This window comes from Anomalospiza imberbis, chromosome 4 (genome assembly GCF_031753505.1).
Source record: "Anomalospiza imberbis isolate Cuckoo-Finch-1a 21T00152 chromosome 4, ASM3175350v1, whole genome shotgun sequence".
Lineage (NCBI taxonomy): Eukaryota > Metazoa > Chordata > Aves > Passeriformes > Viduidae > Anomalospiza > Anomalospiza imberbis.
In genome coordinates, this window is record NC_089684.1 from 70,437,382 (window position 1) to 70,453,147 (window position 15,766).

A 15,766-nucleotide genomic window follows, 5' to 3' on the forward strand; every position below is an offset into this window, starting at 1 on the left:
GAGGAAATTTTGGGGTCCCAGGAGCTGCCTTGAGCTTTTGCCACAGCATCTGCCCTGGCCCCATCCTGCATCCAACTGCAAATATCAGAGAGATGAGCAGCTGCTGGAGATAATCCAGGGCCAGATCCTGCCTAAATCCCCTTCCCGAGCTCTGCCACATCCCTTGAGCTGGGAGCTTTGGGCTCCATGGCCATTGCCAGCATCCAGCCCCAGTTTGGGGGTGACAAATTGGAAATGGGGGGAGAAGCGAGGAAATGGGGGCTGGGGTGGGGTAGGGAAACTGAGGCACGGGGAATTTGCTCCCCTCCTTTCAACAAGAGCATCCCTGGAGCTACAGAGGGACAATCTGGATCCATCCCTTCCCCAGCTGCCAGGAAATGGGAAATGAGCCCGTTCTGGGGGGTCCCCAGCCCTGGGTGACGGAGGGGTCAGCGGGGCAGAATCCCCAAAAAGGGGTCTCGGGGCGCTGCCCTGCCGTGCCAGGGGGATTTGCGGGGAAGGAGGCACCGGACACTGGCACGGGGAGGCCGACGCCATCAGCGAGGTCACGGTCCCCAGGGGGAACGGTGGCCAGGCCGACGTCACTGTCACCGAGCCCTTCAAATAGCGGTGTCTGCCCGGCCGGCCACCGCCACCACCGGCACCACCGGCACCGGCACCACCGGCACCGGCACCGGCTCGCCCAGGTGAGGCTGCCCCGGCCGCGGCACGGGCTGGGCCCGGGGTGGGGGGTCCTGCTTGCCCCAAATCAGACCCTAATGGGGGGTGGGGAGAGTGTCCATGCTGGATCCAAACCCCAGCAGCACCCCGGGGTGCTGAGCCCCTCCGGCTTCTCCAGCCCCAAAGGGCACCCAGAGGTGCTCATCCCCTCTGGATCTGCATCCCAAACTGACCCCAAAGTGATGCTGGATCATCCCCTCTGGATCTGCATCCCAAACCGACCCCAAAGTGATGCTGGATCATCTCCTCTGGATCTCCATCCCAAACAGACCCCAAAGTGATGCTGGGTCATCCCCTCTGGATCTGCATCCCAAACCCAGCCCAGCACCACCCAGGGGTGCTCATCCCCTCTGGATCTCCATCCCAAACCGACCCCAAAGTGATGCTGGGTCATCCCCTCTGGATCTGCATCCCAAACCGACCCCAAAGTGATGCTGGATCATCCCCTCTGGATCTGCATCCCAAACCCAGCCCAGCACCACCCTTGGGTGCTCATCCCCTCTGGATCTGCATCCCAAGTCCACCCCAAAGTGATGCTGGATCATCCCCTCTGGATCTGCATCCCAAACCCACCCCAGCACCACCCTTGGGTGCTCATCCCCTCTGGATCTCCATCCCAAACCCAGCCCAGCACCACCCAGGGGTGCTCATCCCCCCTGGATCTCCATCCCAAACCCACCCCAGCACCACCCAGGGGTGCTCATCCCCCCTGGATCTCCATCCCAAACCCACCCCAGCACCACCCAGGGGTGCTCATCCCCCCTGGATCTCCATCCCAAACCCACCCCAGCACCACCCAGGTGTGCTCATCCCCTCTGGATCTCCATCCCAAACCCACCCCAGCACCACCCTTGGGTGCTCATCCCCCCTGGATTTCCATCCCAAACCCACCCCAGCACCACCCTTGGGTGCTCATCCCCTCCGGATCTCCATCCCCCCACTCAACCCTGGGGCTCTGCTGGACCCAAACCACCCCAGGCAGCACCCAGGGGTGCTCAACCCTCCCGCAGCCCCCCGGGGGTGTCCCCGGAGCGGATGCCGGTGGGACAGGGCCGCCCGTGTCCCCGCAGCCCCCCGGCCATGGCACCCCGCGGGTCGCTGCTGCTGCTGGCGCTGCTGCTGCTGAGCTGCGCCCTGCCCCGCGGCCGCGGCCAGCACTGGTCCCACGGCTGGTACCCGGGGGGCAAGCGGGACCTGCGGACCCCCACCAAGCTCCAGGTAGGGTGTCCCCCGCGGGTCACCCCCTCCAGGTCATTCCCTTCCCTCCCGGGGTCATTCCCCGCCCCGGCTCTGTCCCCCTGCCCAGGGTTTGTGTCCCCCCCCACCCCCGACCCTGGGGTTATAATCGCTCTGGATTATCCCCGCCCCAAATTATCCTCCCTGGATTATAACCCCCTCGCAATCATCTCCCCGGCCCTCGATTAGCTCCCGGCCGAATTCTTGGATTTATCCCTGCCCCAGGTTAAACCCCACTCCGGGTTTATCACCCCCAGGGGCTATAATCCCCCCAGGTTATCCCCCTCCCTGAATTATCCGGGTTTATCACCCCCAGGGGCTATAATCCCCCCAGGTTATCCCCCTCCCTGAATTATCCGGGTTTATCATCCCCAGGGGCTATAATCCCCCCAGGTTTTCCCCCTCCCTGAATTATCCGGGTTTATCACCCCCAGGGGCTATAATCCCCCCCAGGTTATCCCCCTCCCTGAATTATCCGGGTTTATCACCCCCATGGGCTATAATCCCCCCCAGGTTATCCCCCTCTCTGAATTATCCGGGTTTATCACCCCCATGGGCTATAATCCCCCCCAGGTTTTCCCCCTCCCTGAATTATCCGGGTTTATCACCCCCAGGGGCTATAATCCCCCCAGGTTATCCCCCTCCCTGAATTATCCGGGTTTATCACCCCCAGGGGCTATAATCCCCCCCAGGTTTTCCCCCTCCCTGAATTATCCGGGTTTATCACCCCCAGGGGCTATAATCCCCCCAGGTTATCCCCCTCCCTGAATTATCCGGGTTTATCACCCCCAGGGGCTATAATCCCCCCAGGTTATCCCCCTCCCTGAATTATCCGGGTTTATCACCCCCAGGGGCTATAATCCCCCCCAGGTTATCCCCCTCCCTGAATTATCTGGGTTTATCACCCCCATGGGCTATAATCCCCCCAGGTTATCCCCCTCCCTGAATTATCCGGGTTTATCACCCCCATGAGCTATAATCCCCCCAGGTTATCCCCCTCCCTGAATTATCCGGGTTTATCACCCCCAGGGGCTATAATCCCCCCCAGGTTATTCCCCTCCCTGAATTATCCGGGTTTATCACCCCCAGGGGCTATAATCCCCCCAGGTTATCCCCCTCCCTGAATTATCCGGGTTTATCACCCCCAGGGGCTATAATCCCCCCCAGGTTATCCCCCTCCCTGAATTATCCTTCCCCCCAGATTATCCCCTTTTCCCGTGGTTATCTTCCCCACCAATTTCCCCTTCTCCCCAAACCCGCCGCAGTTTATCCACCCTGGAATTCCCCCCACCCGCGGGGTGATCCCCCCACCCCCATCCCGGCTGTTTTTCCCCCTTTTTTTCCCCTCTCCCGCAGGTCCCGTCCCCTCTCGGGCGCTGCCGTCCCCTCCCGTGTCCCCTCCGGCGGGAGGAGCCGCTGCCGGTGAGCGGGAACGGGGCTGGGGGGTCCCCGGGAGCGGGACTGACCGATCCCGGGGGTCCTGGGGGGATCCGCGATACCGGGACTGACCGATCCCGGGGGTCCTGGGGGGGGTCCAACCGGGACTGACCGATCCCGGGGGTCCTGGGGGGGTCCACGATACCGGGACTGACCGATCGCGGGGGTCCTGGGGGGATCCACGATACCGGGACTGACCGATCCCGGGGGTCCTGGGGGGATCCACGATACCGGGACTGACCGATCCCGGGGGTCCTGGGGGGGTCCCCGGGAGCGGGACTGACCGATCCCGGGGGTCCTGGGGGGTCCAACCGGGACTGACCCATCCCGGGGGTCCTGGGGGGGTCCCCGGGAGCGGGACTGACCGATCCCGGGGGTCCTGGGGGAATCCACGATACCGGGACTGACCGATCCCGGGGGTCCTGGGGGGATCCGCGATACCGGGACTGACCGATCCCGGGGGTTCTGGGGTGGTCCACGATACCGGGACTGACCGATCCCGGGGGTCCTGGGGGGGGTCCCCGGGGACAGGACTGACCGATCCCGGGTGTCCTGGGGGGATCCACGATACCGGGACTGACCGATCCCGGGGGTCCTGGGGGATCCACGATACCGGGACTGACCGATCCCGGGGGCCCTAGGTCCAACCGGGACTGACCCATCCCGGGGGTCCTGGGGGGGTCCACGATACCGGGACTGACCGATCCCGGGTGTCCTGGGGGGATCCACGATACCGGGACTGACCGATCCCGGGGGTCCTGGGGGGATCCACGATACCGGGACTGACCGATCCCGGGGGCCCTAGGAGGGTCACCGGGAGCAGGACCGACCGATCCCGGTTGTCCTGGGGGAGTCCACGATACCGGGACTGACCGATCGCGGGGGTCCTGGGGGGGGGTCCAACCGGGACTGACCGATCCCGGGGGTCCTGGGGGGATCCGCGATACCGGGACTGACCGATCCCGGGGGTCCTGTGGGGGTCCACGATACCGGGACTGACCGATCCCGGGGGTCCTGGGGGGATCCGCGATACCGGGACTGACCGATCCCGGGGGTTCTGGGGTGGTCCACGATACCGGGACTGACCGATCCCGGTTGTCCTGGGGGGATCCACGATACCGGGACTGACCGATCGCGGGGGTCCTGGAGGGATCCGCGATACCGGGACTGACCGATCCCGGGGGTCCTGGGGGGGTCCAACCGGGACTGACCGATCCCGGGGGTCCTGGGGGGGTCCCCGGGGACAGGACTGACCGATCCCGGGGGTCCTGGGGGGGTCCCCGGGGACAGGACTGACCGATCCCGGGGGTCCTGGGGGGGTCCCCGGGGACAGGACTGACCGATCCCCCCGCCCCTCTCCCGCAGCCGCCCGCGCCGCGCCCCTGACCGGAGCCGCCGACCCCCGCGGGAGCGAGCCGGGACCCCCCCCGCGGGGAATAAAGGGGCTGGGGGGGATTGGTGCGCAGTGCTGGTGATGGAGGGGGGCTCGCGTGGGGGTGGGCTGGTGGGAGGGGTGCCATGTGTGCCATGGGCACAGTGGTGTCCCTTGGGGATGCGATCCCGTGCGGGGACTTGGTGCGGCGGGTGGGGCTGGTGTCCCCAGAGGGATGTCCCGTCCCGTGGGAGGTGTCGCGTTCCGTGGGGTCCAGGGGGCGGGAATTCGTGTCCCGTGGAGGCGGGTGTCCGGTTTTGGGGTGCCGAGTCTCGTGGGCGGCTGTTCCCTGGGGGGATTCCCCATTTCTTAGGGTTCCGCCTCCGAGTCCGGCGGGGGTTCTGTGTCCCGTGTCCCGTGGCGGTGTCCCCGTCCCCTAGATACCCGTGTCCCACGGGTGTCCCTGTCCTGTTTAGAGTGTCCCCTGCCCCACAGATGTCCGTGTCCCACGGCTGTCCCTGTCCCGTATAGGGTGTCCCTATCCCCGCCGGTGTCCTTGTCCCACGGGTGTCCCCGTCCCTGCCCCACGGGTGTCCCTGCCCCACGGGTGTCCGTGTCCCCTGGCTGTCCCGGTCCCGTGTAGGATGTCATGTCCCTATCCCCGCCGGTGTCCGTGTCCCCGGGCTGTCCCCGTCCCGTGTAGGATGTCCCTATCCCCGCCGGTGTCCGTGTTCCCGGGCTGTCCTGTCCCTGCCCCACGGGTGTCCGTGTTCCCGGGCTGTCCTGTCCCTGCCCCACGGGTGTCCGTGTTCCCGGGCTGTCCTGTCCCTGCCCCACGGGTGTCCGTGTCCCCGGGCTGTCCCGGTCCCGTGTAGGATGTCATGTCCCTATTCCCGCCGGTGTCCGTGTCCCCGGGCTGTCCCCGTCCCATGTAGGATGTCATGTCCCTATCCCCGCCGGTGTCCGTGTTCCCGGGCTGTCCTGTCCCTGCCCCACGGGTGTCCGTGTCCCCGGGCTGTCCCGGTCCCGTGTAGGATGTCATGTCCCTATCCCCGCCGGTGTCCGTGTTCCCGGGCTGTCCTGTCCCTGCCCCACGGGTGTCCGTGTCCACGTCCGCGCCCCCCTCCCCTCCCCTCCCGGACTCCATTTCCCATCACGCCCCGCTCCCGCCTCCCTTCCCGTGGCGCCGCGCGCGCGGTGTGACGTCACTCCGGCGCCGCCATGCTGCCGGCGCTGAGGCGCTGCCGCCCGGGGCCCGTCCCGCTGCCGGCCCTGGCGGCCGCGCTGGGCGCCGGGCCCTTCCCGGGGCTCTGCCCCGCCTGGTCCCCGCGGGCGGTGCCGGCGCGGGGCCGCAAGAGCCGGCACGACCCCCCCGCCAAGTCCAAGGCGGGCCGGGTGAAGCTGCCGCCGCCCGTGGACCCCGAGGAGCTGCTGGTGGTGCTGGAGCGGTACCGGCAGCACCGGCTGGTGCTCAGCGCCCTCCGGTACCGGCACGGGGATGGGGTTGTGGGACGGGTCAGGGCTGGGCTGTGGCGGTGGAGACGGGGGGCTGGAGGCAGGGGGCGGCTGTGGGGCAGGGGAAGGTCGGACATGGCTTGGGATGGGACTGGCTGTGGGGTTGGGTAAGGGCTGGGGTGGCTGTGGGGCTGAGGAGGGCTGGGGTGGCTGTGGGGTTGGGTAAAGGACTGGCTGTGGGGCTGAGGAGGGCTGGGGTGGCTGTGGGGCTGGGTAAAGGACTGGCTGTGGGGTTGGGTAAGGGCTGGGGTGGCTGTGGGGCTGGGTAAGGGCCTGGCTGTGGGGCAGGGGAGGGTTGAGGGGCTGGGTGTGGGGTTTCTGCGGGCTGACTGGGCTGGGTACAGGATTGGCTGCAGGGCTGGGGACAGGAGTAGGGCTGTGAGGCTGCTGTGTGGCAGGGGGAGGCTGGGGGTGGCTCTGGGTATGGAGTTGGAGGCTGAGTGAAGTGCTGGGGGGCTGATGTGGAACAAGGAGGGGTGTGGGACTGGCTGTGGGGTCGGAGGCTGGATGGGGGCAGTGGAGGGCTGGGGTCTGGGGCACTTTGTAAAGGGAGCAGGTAGATCTGGGATGCTGGGGAGTAGGAAAGGGTGATGGGGTTTGGACTGATAGGGGCAGGGGAGGGGCAGGGTGGTGGGACTGGGGGCACTGTGGGGCAGGGGAGGGTCAGGGTGGTGGGACTGGGGGCACTGTGGGGCAGGGGAGGGGCAGGGTGGTGGGACTGGGGGCACTGTGGGGCAGGGGAGGGTCAGGGTGGTTGGACTGGGGGCACTGTGGGGCAGGGGAGGGGCAGGGTGGTGGGACTGGGGGCACTGTGGGGCAGGGGAGGGACAGGGTGGTGGGACTGGGGGCACTGTGGGGCAGGGGAGGGGCAGGGTGGTGGGACTGGGGGCACTGTGGGGCAGGGTGCTGGGGCTGGCTCTGCTGTGAGGCAGTCTGGGGAGAACGCGCTGTGCTCCCAGCCCCGGGCGGGAGCTCAGTGCCTTCCCCTCCTCCTGCAGGGCAGAGTTCAGGGCCGAGGTGCTGCAGAGGAAGCGGGAGGAGCGCCTGGCTGTCGAGGGCTCCGTGGAGGAGCTGGAGGAGCACCGGCGCCTGATGGCCTGGAACGACGAGGAGAACGCGCGGCAGAGGGCACGCAGGTCAGCATGGCCCCTGCAGGGCCAGGGGGGCACTGCCCTGCCTGGCTTTGGCTTCTGCTCAGGCAGAGCTGAGCCCAGTTAGAGACTGGGCTGGTATTTACAGAGAAGCTTGGGCAGGGTCATTCCTGGATCAGGAACTGGTTCATGGCCAGGCCCAGTGGGGAATGTTCACACCCAGTCACCAGAGGTGTCCCCAGGGGTCAGTGCCCAGCTCTGTTTGATGTCTTTGCTGATGATCTGCATGAGTGGGTCGAGCCCACCATCAGCAGATTTGCAGATGACACCGAGCTGGGTGTGAGTGTGGCTCTGCTGCAGGGCAGGAGAGCTCTGGCCAGGCTGGATCCAGGGGCTGAGCCCAAGGAGATGAGGGCTGACACCAAGTGTGGGGTCCTGCACAACAAGCCCTGCAGAGCTACAGGCTGGGGCCAGAGTGGCTGGACAGCGGCCAGGCAGAAAGGGACCTTGGGTGACTTACAGCAGGCTGGACACGAGCCAGCCGTGTGCCCACATGGCCAAGAAGGCCAGTGGCTCCTGGCCTGGCTCAGGAATGGTGTGGCCAGCAGGACCAGGGAAGGGATTCTTCCCCCGTACTCAGCACTGGTGAGGCCACACCTCGAGTGCTGTGTCCAGTTCTGGGCCCCCCAGTTTAGGAAGGGCTTAGAGATGCTGGAGTGTGTCCAGGGAAAGGCAGCAAAGCTGGGGAAGGGTCTGGAACACAACTCCTGGTAGGAGCAGCTGGCGGGGCTCAGCCTGGGCAGAAGGAGGCTCAAGGGAGACTTTGTCACTCTCCACAACTCCCTGACAGGAGGGTGCAGCCAGGATGGGTCAGGATCTGCTTCCTGGCAGTGTGGGAGCAGAGGACAAGAGGACACAGCATTTTCCACCCTAATTGATTCTGTGATTCTGGGAAATCCTGACCTTTTTAAAGAAATCTGCCTGTGCAGCTGTCATGGTTCCTGTACTTTTTGCTGCTGAGGGCCAAGTCAGGGTGCTTTGGGCAGCCTCTGGCTCTCCTGGGGTTGGATGTGTCACCTCATCCATCAGATTTTCCTTTCTGTCTGGCAGAGAAGAGAGACTCAGGAAAGAAGAAGAGGAGCAGAAGAGGAGGAAGTTAGAGATCGCGGAGAAACAGGCCAGGAAAATGGAGGCTTTCCTGGAGGAGAAGGAGAAGGAGGTTCTCCAGCTTCAGGTAAGAGCAGCTGGTGCCTCCTGGGGAGGAGGCTGCCAGAATTCCCTGCCAGGGAGCCATGTGGAAACCGTGGGCTTGTTTTCCACAGATTTTTCAGTTGGCAGCTGGGAACTCAAGCATCGGCACCTTCCAGGGGTGTTGACAGCGCGTGGATGGGAGAGAGCTTGAGCCAGAGCTCAGGGAACAGGGTGGGATAATCCTGAGGGGGATAATCCTTGTCCTTTGCTTCAGGAGGAAGCCAAAAACTTCATCACCCCCGAGAACCTGGAGGCACGGATCGAGGAGTGCCTGGACAACCCACAGAACTACAACTTCGCCATCGACAAGGACGGGCGGATCGTCAAGCGCACGGTGCTGTCATAGCAGCCCTGGCATGGGGCTCCCGGCCTGGCTTGTGTCCAGAGCCCCCCAGAAAACACAGATCCTTCCTCTGAATGTGTAAATTGGCCACAGAAGCGGTGGAGAAGGGCCACGGGTCTGGCTGTGCTGCCTCCAAAGGGTTAACGCCTGCGGGAAAGGGGGTGAGGGGAAACTTGGAGGCTCCAGGAGCCTGGCTCAGCCCTGTTGCTGTGCCTGTGATCCCACCTCCCACGTGCTTGGATCCCTCCTGCCTTCACACACAGTATGTGGGGAGGAGCAGGAGCAGTCCCACGGCAGAGCCTGGCTCTGAGCTCCTCGCTGTCAGCTCCTCTGGGTGCTTCCAAAGGCAAACAAGGGCTGAGTGAATTTGTAGGAAACACTGACCTTCCCTTTTTTTTGTTGTTGGGGGAAGGAGTTAATCGTAATCCCGATTTCACACTTTAAACCCTCCTTTGCACATCCCTTGGTGTGGCTGAATAAGAAAATGTGTCTGAATGATCCAGGATTTCTGGTGTCTCCTTATTCCTCCCTTCAGGCTTAATTTATTCAAAGGTGTAGATAAAATTGTAATGATTTTGGATGTTCTGGGTTGTTGGGGTCTTGCAGGCTGTCAGCTTTGTCCTAAAACTTCTGGTTTTGGGCTGCCCAGTGTTGAGCCTGGAGTTTGCTGTGGTTCAGCCATGGTCTGCAGGTCCCTCTCCCTCCTTCCCTCCCTTCCTCACTTAATTGACCTGAAACCCTCACTTTTTACCTCCACTTTTCCCTAAAAGTGTCTTCTCCTGAGCCTGCACCTCAACCAGGTGAGCACACAAAACCCACAGACTTCTGTCCGGGTTGTTTTTTTGTCCAAGTTTTATTTCTAATTAAGCTCATCACTTCAGTATGAGTCACAGCCCAGGTCAGGGCTGGGACAGCAATGGATGCGGCTCCTGTGGATTCTCTCCCGGGTGGGCTACACAAACAGCATCTCCTGGTCACAAGATGAGTCAGTGCCACAGCCCTCTGAGGGGAGAGAGGGGGGAGTGTGGTGTGAAACCAGACAGCACCCACCAGACCCCAGGGACCCCCCAAAACGGGCCCCAGAGATCCCTGAAACAGCCCCGGGGATCCTCTGAACCAGCTCCCAGAGATCCCCGAAACTGCCCCGGGGAACCCCCAAAACAGCCCCCAGGGACCCTCAAAACAGCTCCCAGGAACCCCCAAAAACACTGTCCCCAGAAATCCCCCAAACATTCAGAGACCCCCTGAAACAGCCCCCAGAGACCCCCCAGCACTGGGGTTTAATCAGCTTGTGCTCACTCCATTCTCTGATGCTTCCCGGGATTTATAGCAGGATCTCTGGTAGTTTAATTCAGGGAGGAGGGTGGGATTTTGTGAAAAACTAAACAGGAGGGGATGTGGCTCCTGCACTTGCTCAGCCCCCAAAATTTGTTTGCTGTCTGCTTCCCTCTGCCCCAAACCCTCCTGGTCTCCCAGGAGCCCTTCCCTGGGGTCCGGATAGGTCGTGGAGCTTGGTCTGGCTGTCGAGGCGATGGATGGACACACGGATGGGACAAAGACAATCCCTTGGGCATCCTCCCCTCTCCCACTGTTCTAAGGACCCCGAATTCCCTCCCGGGTGTGCGAGGGCTCCGTGACGGGAATCCCGGGATGCCGTGCCGCCCTCACCGGTGCTGCAGCAGATGCCGGGAGCGGCGCAGCTCCCCCCGGAGCCGCAGGGTTTGCGTCCCGACTCGCAGGGGGTGGGTAGGAAGTTCTCCTCCTGGCAGCGCAGCGTTTCCGAGGTGCCGATGTAGCAGCCCAGCTCCTCCCCGCAGCAGATGTTGGGCCCGAAGCAGTGGCCCTTGTTCCGGGGACCGCAGGGCAGGCACTGCTCGGGGATCGGGAAGGTTGGGAGAAGGGAAGGATGGGGTTGGGAGTGCTCCGAGCCCCCCAGGACCTACCTTCCTGATGTCCATGTCCAGCGCAGCGCGTTTGCCCCCGATGGGGCAGTTCTGGATGTAGCAAGCGGAGGAGAGAGTCAGGAGCCCCAGGAGGCAGAGGGCCAGAGCCTTGCAGGACATAGCAGCGGGACAGGGGGGATTTTTGGCTGCTCGTCCCAACCGCTGGCCCTGTATTTATAGTCCTGGCTCCTGCTTAGGAATTCTGGCACCGGCGTCACCCGTGTTCCTTAAAAACCACAAGGCATTGCTTCCCACAGCTGAGGGCTCAGCTAATAGCTGGAGGTCGAGGACGTGAGGTCAAGGACAAGGTGTTGGTTTTCTTCTCCGTGATGAGTCCAGCGGCGGCGCCAGGAACGTGTGGAGGTTGTGGATGGAGCTGGATGAAGGTGTGGAGGTTGTGGATGGAGTCTGGGGCTTGGGGCCCTTGTCTGGCAGCCACTTCGGGCTGCTGAGCTGTGGTGTGTCCCGTTGGGAACCCCTCTGGCATGGAGAGGGTAGGGATGAAGGAAGGCTGCTGCAGGTGGGATGTGTCCACCCAGGAATGGGGTGAGAAGGGTGTGTGCTTCCCTTGGCTTCAATTCTCTTTGGGCTGGAGAAAGCAATCCCATATCCTCTGGGATCATCCATGGGATCTGGGGTGGGGAATGTCCTTGTTGGCCCTCTCCACCCATCCATGCGTGGCCTTTGGGGGATGCTCAGCACTGGGCTATCCCTCTCTGGAATAACAGTGGCACCCAGCCCATCCCCACCCACATTCATCCAACAGCTCCAAAGCCACCTGAGAACACCCAGCCTCCTGAGCAAAGGCCTGAAATCCCAGATTTCCCCACTGCTTCTCCTTGGAGCTGCACACAGGGATTCAGTGTGGTGTCTTGAGCCACATCACCAGCAGACAAAGCCCCCCCTCCTCCTCCCTGAGAAGCAGTGCCGAGGATGAGGCCGAAGGCTGACGCAACCGCCCAAGGTCCTGCTCACTTCGGCCCCTTGCCTTCCTTATCCCAATTAGGAGCTTCCCAGCTTGAATAAATTTCCCTGCTGAGGACAAAACTTGACGTCCACTGAGATCATTACCCCGCACTGGCTTAATTGGGAATTAGGCAGCCCAGAGCCAGACAGCCGTGACCTTTTCCTATCCCTCTGGCTTGCTTCTAAATCCACCACTTAGCACGGCTGGCACGAGGGCAGCCGGGTCCCTGTCACCCACCCTGGGTCAATCCCAGTCCCTGGGGACAAGGCAGGCACTGGGATCCATGGTAATGGGTTGGAAATGGGGCTCAGCACCTGCTGTGTGCTGTCCCAGCAGCTCAGCTCTGGCTGCAGCACAGGGTGAAGGGGGGGAATTGTCATCCCAGAGTCCCTGTGGCTGCTCCAGGGGTGCCCAGACCCCTGCAGGATGTGTCTCAGGAAGACAAGTGGGGAAAACCCCCAGTTATCAGCCCCTGATGTTTTTTAGGGACTCGATTTTTGCCTGCTATTGAGGTGTTCATCAGGTGGAGCATTCCCAGCTCAGCCACACATCGCCAGTACTGCAGGAATGTTGGGGGTTCACATCCCACATCTTGGAAAATTCGAGTGCTGGAGCTGGGCTGAAAGCCCAGTTCCCTCATCCCAGCTTGGAGTCCCCCATCCATGCTGGTGTCACCCCTTTCCCAATGATTTTGGGGTGATTTGGGGTCACCCCCTCCCCAGGATGCTGGCTGTGGGCAGCAGGTCCTGGATCAATCCTGCATCCCCTGCGGGGCGCGGGGAGCTGCCGTGGGCAGGACGGATCCCAGCGGTGTCAGGGAGCTCCACCCCCCCGGAGGTGCCACCTCCCTCAGGGACAGTATAAAGGACGAGCTGTCCCCTGTGCCGTGGCCAGTCCCAGCCCGGAGAGACCTGGGAGCAAGGACCCCGCAGGGTAAGGGAGCCGGGAGAGGGCTGGGATAAGGGTACCCCGAATTTTGGGGGTGACTGTGGGGTAACGGGGACTGATCCTCCCTGTCGGTGTCCAGAGGGGATGGGGAAAGATGAGACCAGCCCTGGAGGGGATCTTTGGAGCTGGGAGCCCAAACCTCTCTGCTCTTGAGGGATTTTGGGTGCTTTTCCCGAGGAAAAAGCCTTTCCTTACTTTTTATCATTTTTAGTAGATGCTGTGCTGATTGCTGAAGGCAGCGAGGCCCCGAATCTGCCCCAAAGAGGGGCTTGGCCACGAGGTAACGTGCTGGTGGCACATCCCCGCTGTCCCCAGTCTCCTGGGGCTGGGGGTGCTGCTGGGGCTCCGGGGTGGGACTCGATGGCCAGATCCCAAATTCCAGCTCTGCCTGAGCTCCTTCCCCTAGGCGCTAAAAGGACGGGCCCAAATCCTGCACTCTGTGGGGACCTGGGGACAGAAGACCCTCCAACACCCCCATCCTGAGCCCCAGCCAGATCCCCATGAGCCACCCCCAGTGCCCGGGACGAGGCCACCACAGTGCACGAGGGCTTTTATTGGGTCTCCTATGTACAGAGCCGAGGTGGGGGGCTCGCTCAGGGTAGGGGGGACTCCCCACGCCCTGGCTCAGAGCAGGGGGTGCTTGCCCTGCTGCTGCTGCTGCTGCTGCTGCCGGTTTGCCAAGTGCATGAGCTTGAGGAGGAGATCCCCGGCCGAGCCATCCAGCACCGTCAGGTTCTTCTCCTCCGCCGCCTCCTGAGCGCCGTCGCTGCCCTCGTCCAGGCAGCCGCTGTCCATGGCGCACGTCTCTGCCGCAGGAAGCAAAACGTGGCCACGGGACAGGTTATTTGGGATCATCAGGGGGTTGTTTTCGGCTCTGGGGAAGGGGTTGGTGGCAGCCAGGGGGGCCAGCACAGCCCGTGCTCCAGTTTTGGCTCTCCCGTTAAGCAGGGAGCAGGGCTGGATTTTCTGGCACATCAGGGAGGCTGTGCTGGCCAGGAAAAAGCTCGTGGTGGGTCAGGGAGGAGCTGCGAGCCCAATCCTTTAGAATCAGAATGGGTTGGGTCGGAAGGGACCTTCAAAGAACATCTTGTCCCACCCCCTGGCACGGAAAGGTCACTCCAGCTAGCCCAGGTTGCTCCAAGCCCTGTCCAACTGGCCTTGGGCACTTACAGGGATCCAGAAGCAGCCACAGCTTCTCTGGCCACCCTGTGCCAGGGCCTCCCCACCCTCACAGGGAACAATTCCTTCTTTACAGTCAGCCTGAACCCAACCATCCCCAAATTATCTCCGAATGCCGCCAACACCGCTTCCACTCCATGCCTCAGTTTCCCCTCCCTAAAACTAAACCACACCACCAGATAAGCGTTACCTGGAGCCTTCTCCTCCCCCTTGCCATCCCGCCACGCTCCCCGCCCCACGGTGTCCGTGGGCCGCTTACCGGCGGTGCAGCAGATGCCGGGCGCGGCGCAGCGGCCCCCGGCGCCGCAGGGCTGCCCGCCGGCCTGGCAGGGGGAGGGCAGGTAATCCTCCTCGGCGCAGCGCCGCGTCTCCGCCGTGCCCAGGTAGCAGCCCAGCTCCGCGCCGCAGCAGATGCCGGGCCCGAAGCAATTCCCTCTGTTGCCGGGACCGCAGGGCATGCACTGCGGGAAGGAGCTGCCTCAGTGCCCACACCCCAAAAAAACGCTTTTCGCACCCCCTCGTATTCGAACCCCCCGTGCGAGCGCATCCCTGGGTGCAGAAAGCAGCTCCCCGCCAGCTCCTCTTCCAGCTCCTGGAGGTGCCACGCTGCCACCAGCGCTGGTCGCCGCCACCAGCAACGGTGACCTTGTGTCCCCGCTTTGGGGTGTCCCCCCTGCCCCCATGACCTCCCTGTCCCCTCTCCGTGCGCTGCCCTGTCCTGCTCCCCCCCGAGCCCAGCAGGACGCTCTGCTGTGGCCAAGCTTGAGCCTCTCCTCGAGGTGCCAACAGCGCTTTGGAGCGGTCACTCCTCCGCCACTGCCCCATCGCGTGTCCCCCCGCCACCCCAAAACCCCCACGCTGCTCCGGGGAGCCTGGCAGGTGACGGGGAGCTGTGCACCCCGCAGAGCCGCGCTGTCCCTCCCGAAGCTCCGTCCCGTGTCCCGAAGCGCCCCGTACCTGTCGGAGAGCTGTGTCGGCCAGCGCCCGCTTCCCGCCCCGGGGGCAGTTCTGGATGTAGCAGGCGGAGGACAAGGCGAGGAGGCAGAGGAAGGACAGGGGCAGCGAAGGCTCTGCCATGGTGCAGGGTGCCCGCGGCCGTGCCAGGGGAAGCTGCTCCAGCTGCGTCTGGCCCCGTGCTGAGAGAGCTGCTATTTATGCTGCCATCACCCCTTCCCAGGGGAGGAGGAGGAGGAGGAAGAAGAGGGATGGGTTGGGGTTTTTATTTGTTGTTTTTTACTTTTTTTTTTTTTTTTTTTTTCCCGAATTGCATCCAAGCAAATCTGTAATTGAGATGATTCAGTGCGGCAGCACTCAGGGCTGGTGAATCCCACCCTTGGCTGCTCCGGGGGGCACGGGCCGGCCCTGGGATGTGCTTGGGAAGGGGCGCTGGATGGGCTGGGGGGTGGATTCAGGGAGAGGTGCTCCTTCAGAAGGTGCTGGTTTGGGGAGGGATGGGGGTTTGGGGACAGATGTTCATTCAGGAGATGTGGTTTTGGGAAGGATGCAGGTTTTGGGAAGGGTGATGGTTTGGGGGGTGATGCTGGTTTAGGATGGATGTGGATTTTGGGAGAGGTGCTGGTTTCAGAGGGATGCTGGTCTGGGAGAAATGCTGATTTGAGGAGGGACAAGGGTTTGGAAGGCGCTGCTTTAGAGAGATTTGTTTCTTTGGAGGATTCTAAGTTGGGATTGATGCTGGTTTGGAAGGATGCAGATTTTGGGAGAGGTGCTGGTTTGGGAAGGGATGCTGGTCTGAAGGGATGCTGG

General features: G+C 63.1%; 4 protein-coding genes across 4 annotated transcripts; 2 read left to right on the top strand and 2 right to left on the bottom strand.

Moving 5' to 3' along the window:
• The first annotated feature begins 1,650 nt into the window (after nucleotides 1-1,650).
• On the top strand, nucleotides 1,651-4,846 carry LOC137473230 (progonadoliberin-2). Its single transcript, XM_068189075.1, has 3 exons — nucleotides 1,651-1,938; nucleotides 3,313-3,378; nucleotides 4,759-4,846. The coding sequence occupies exons 1-3, from the start codon at nucleotides 1,756-1,758 to the stop codon at nucleotides 4,777-4,779; spliced, it is 270 nt and encodes an 89-aa protein (XP_068045176.1). The 5' UTR covers nucleotides 1,651-1,755; the 3' UTR covers nucleotides 4,780-4,846.
• Nucleotides 4,847-5,964: 1,118 nt separating this feature from the next.
• On the top strand, nucleotides 5,965-9,463 carry MRPS26 (mitochondrial ribosomal protein S26). The gene is made up of 4 exons (XM_068189066.1): nucleotides 5,965-6,249; nucleotides 7,279-7,416; nucleotides 8,482-8,605; nucleotides 8,837-9,463. Exons 1-4 carry the CDS (start codon nucleotides 5,987-5,989, stop codon nucleotides 8,966-8,968), a joined length of 657 nt encoding a protein of 218 aa, XP_068045167.1. The 5' UTR covers nucleotides 5,965-5,986; the 3' UTR covers nucleotides 8,969-9,463.
• A 333-nt stretch (nucleotides 9,464-9,796) lies between these two features.
• On the bottom strand, nucleotides 9,797-11,062 carry LOC137473229 (neurophysin 1-like). The gene is made up of 3 exons (XM_068189074.1): nucleotides 10,909-11,062; nucleotides 10,634-10,835; nucleotides 9,797-9,967 (listed from the first exon to the last, which is right to left on the bottom strand). Exons 1-3 carry the CDS (start codon nucleotides 11,026-11,028, stop codon nucleotides 9,918-9,920), a joined length of 372 nt encoding a protein of 123 aa, XP_068045175.1. The 5' UTR covers nucleotides 11,029-11,062; the 3' UTR covers nucleotides 9,797-9,917.
• A 2,377-nt stretch (nucleotides 11,063-13,439) lies between these two features.
• Nucleotides 13,440-15,191, bottom strand: LOC137473227 (vasotocin-neurophysin VT). Its single transcript, XM_068189068.1, has 3 exons — nucleotides 14,960-15,191; nucleotides 14,262-14,463; nucleotides 13,440-13,629 (listed from the first exon to the last, which is right to left on the bottom strand). The coding sequence occupies exons 1-3, from the start codon at nucleotides 15,077-15,079 to the stop codon at nucleotides 13,448-13,450; spliced, it is 504 nt and encodes a 167-aa protein (XP_068045169.1). The 5' UTR covers nucleotides 15,080-15,191; the 3' UTR covers nucleotides 13,440-13,447.
• Between the last annotated feature and the right edge of the window lie 575 nt (nucleotides 15,192-15,766).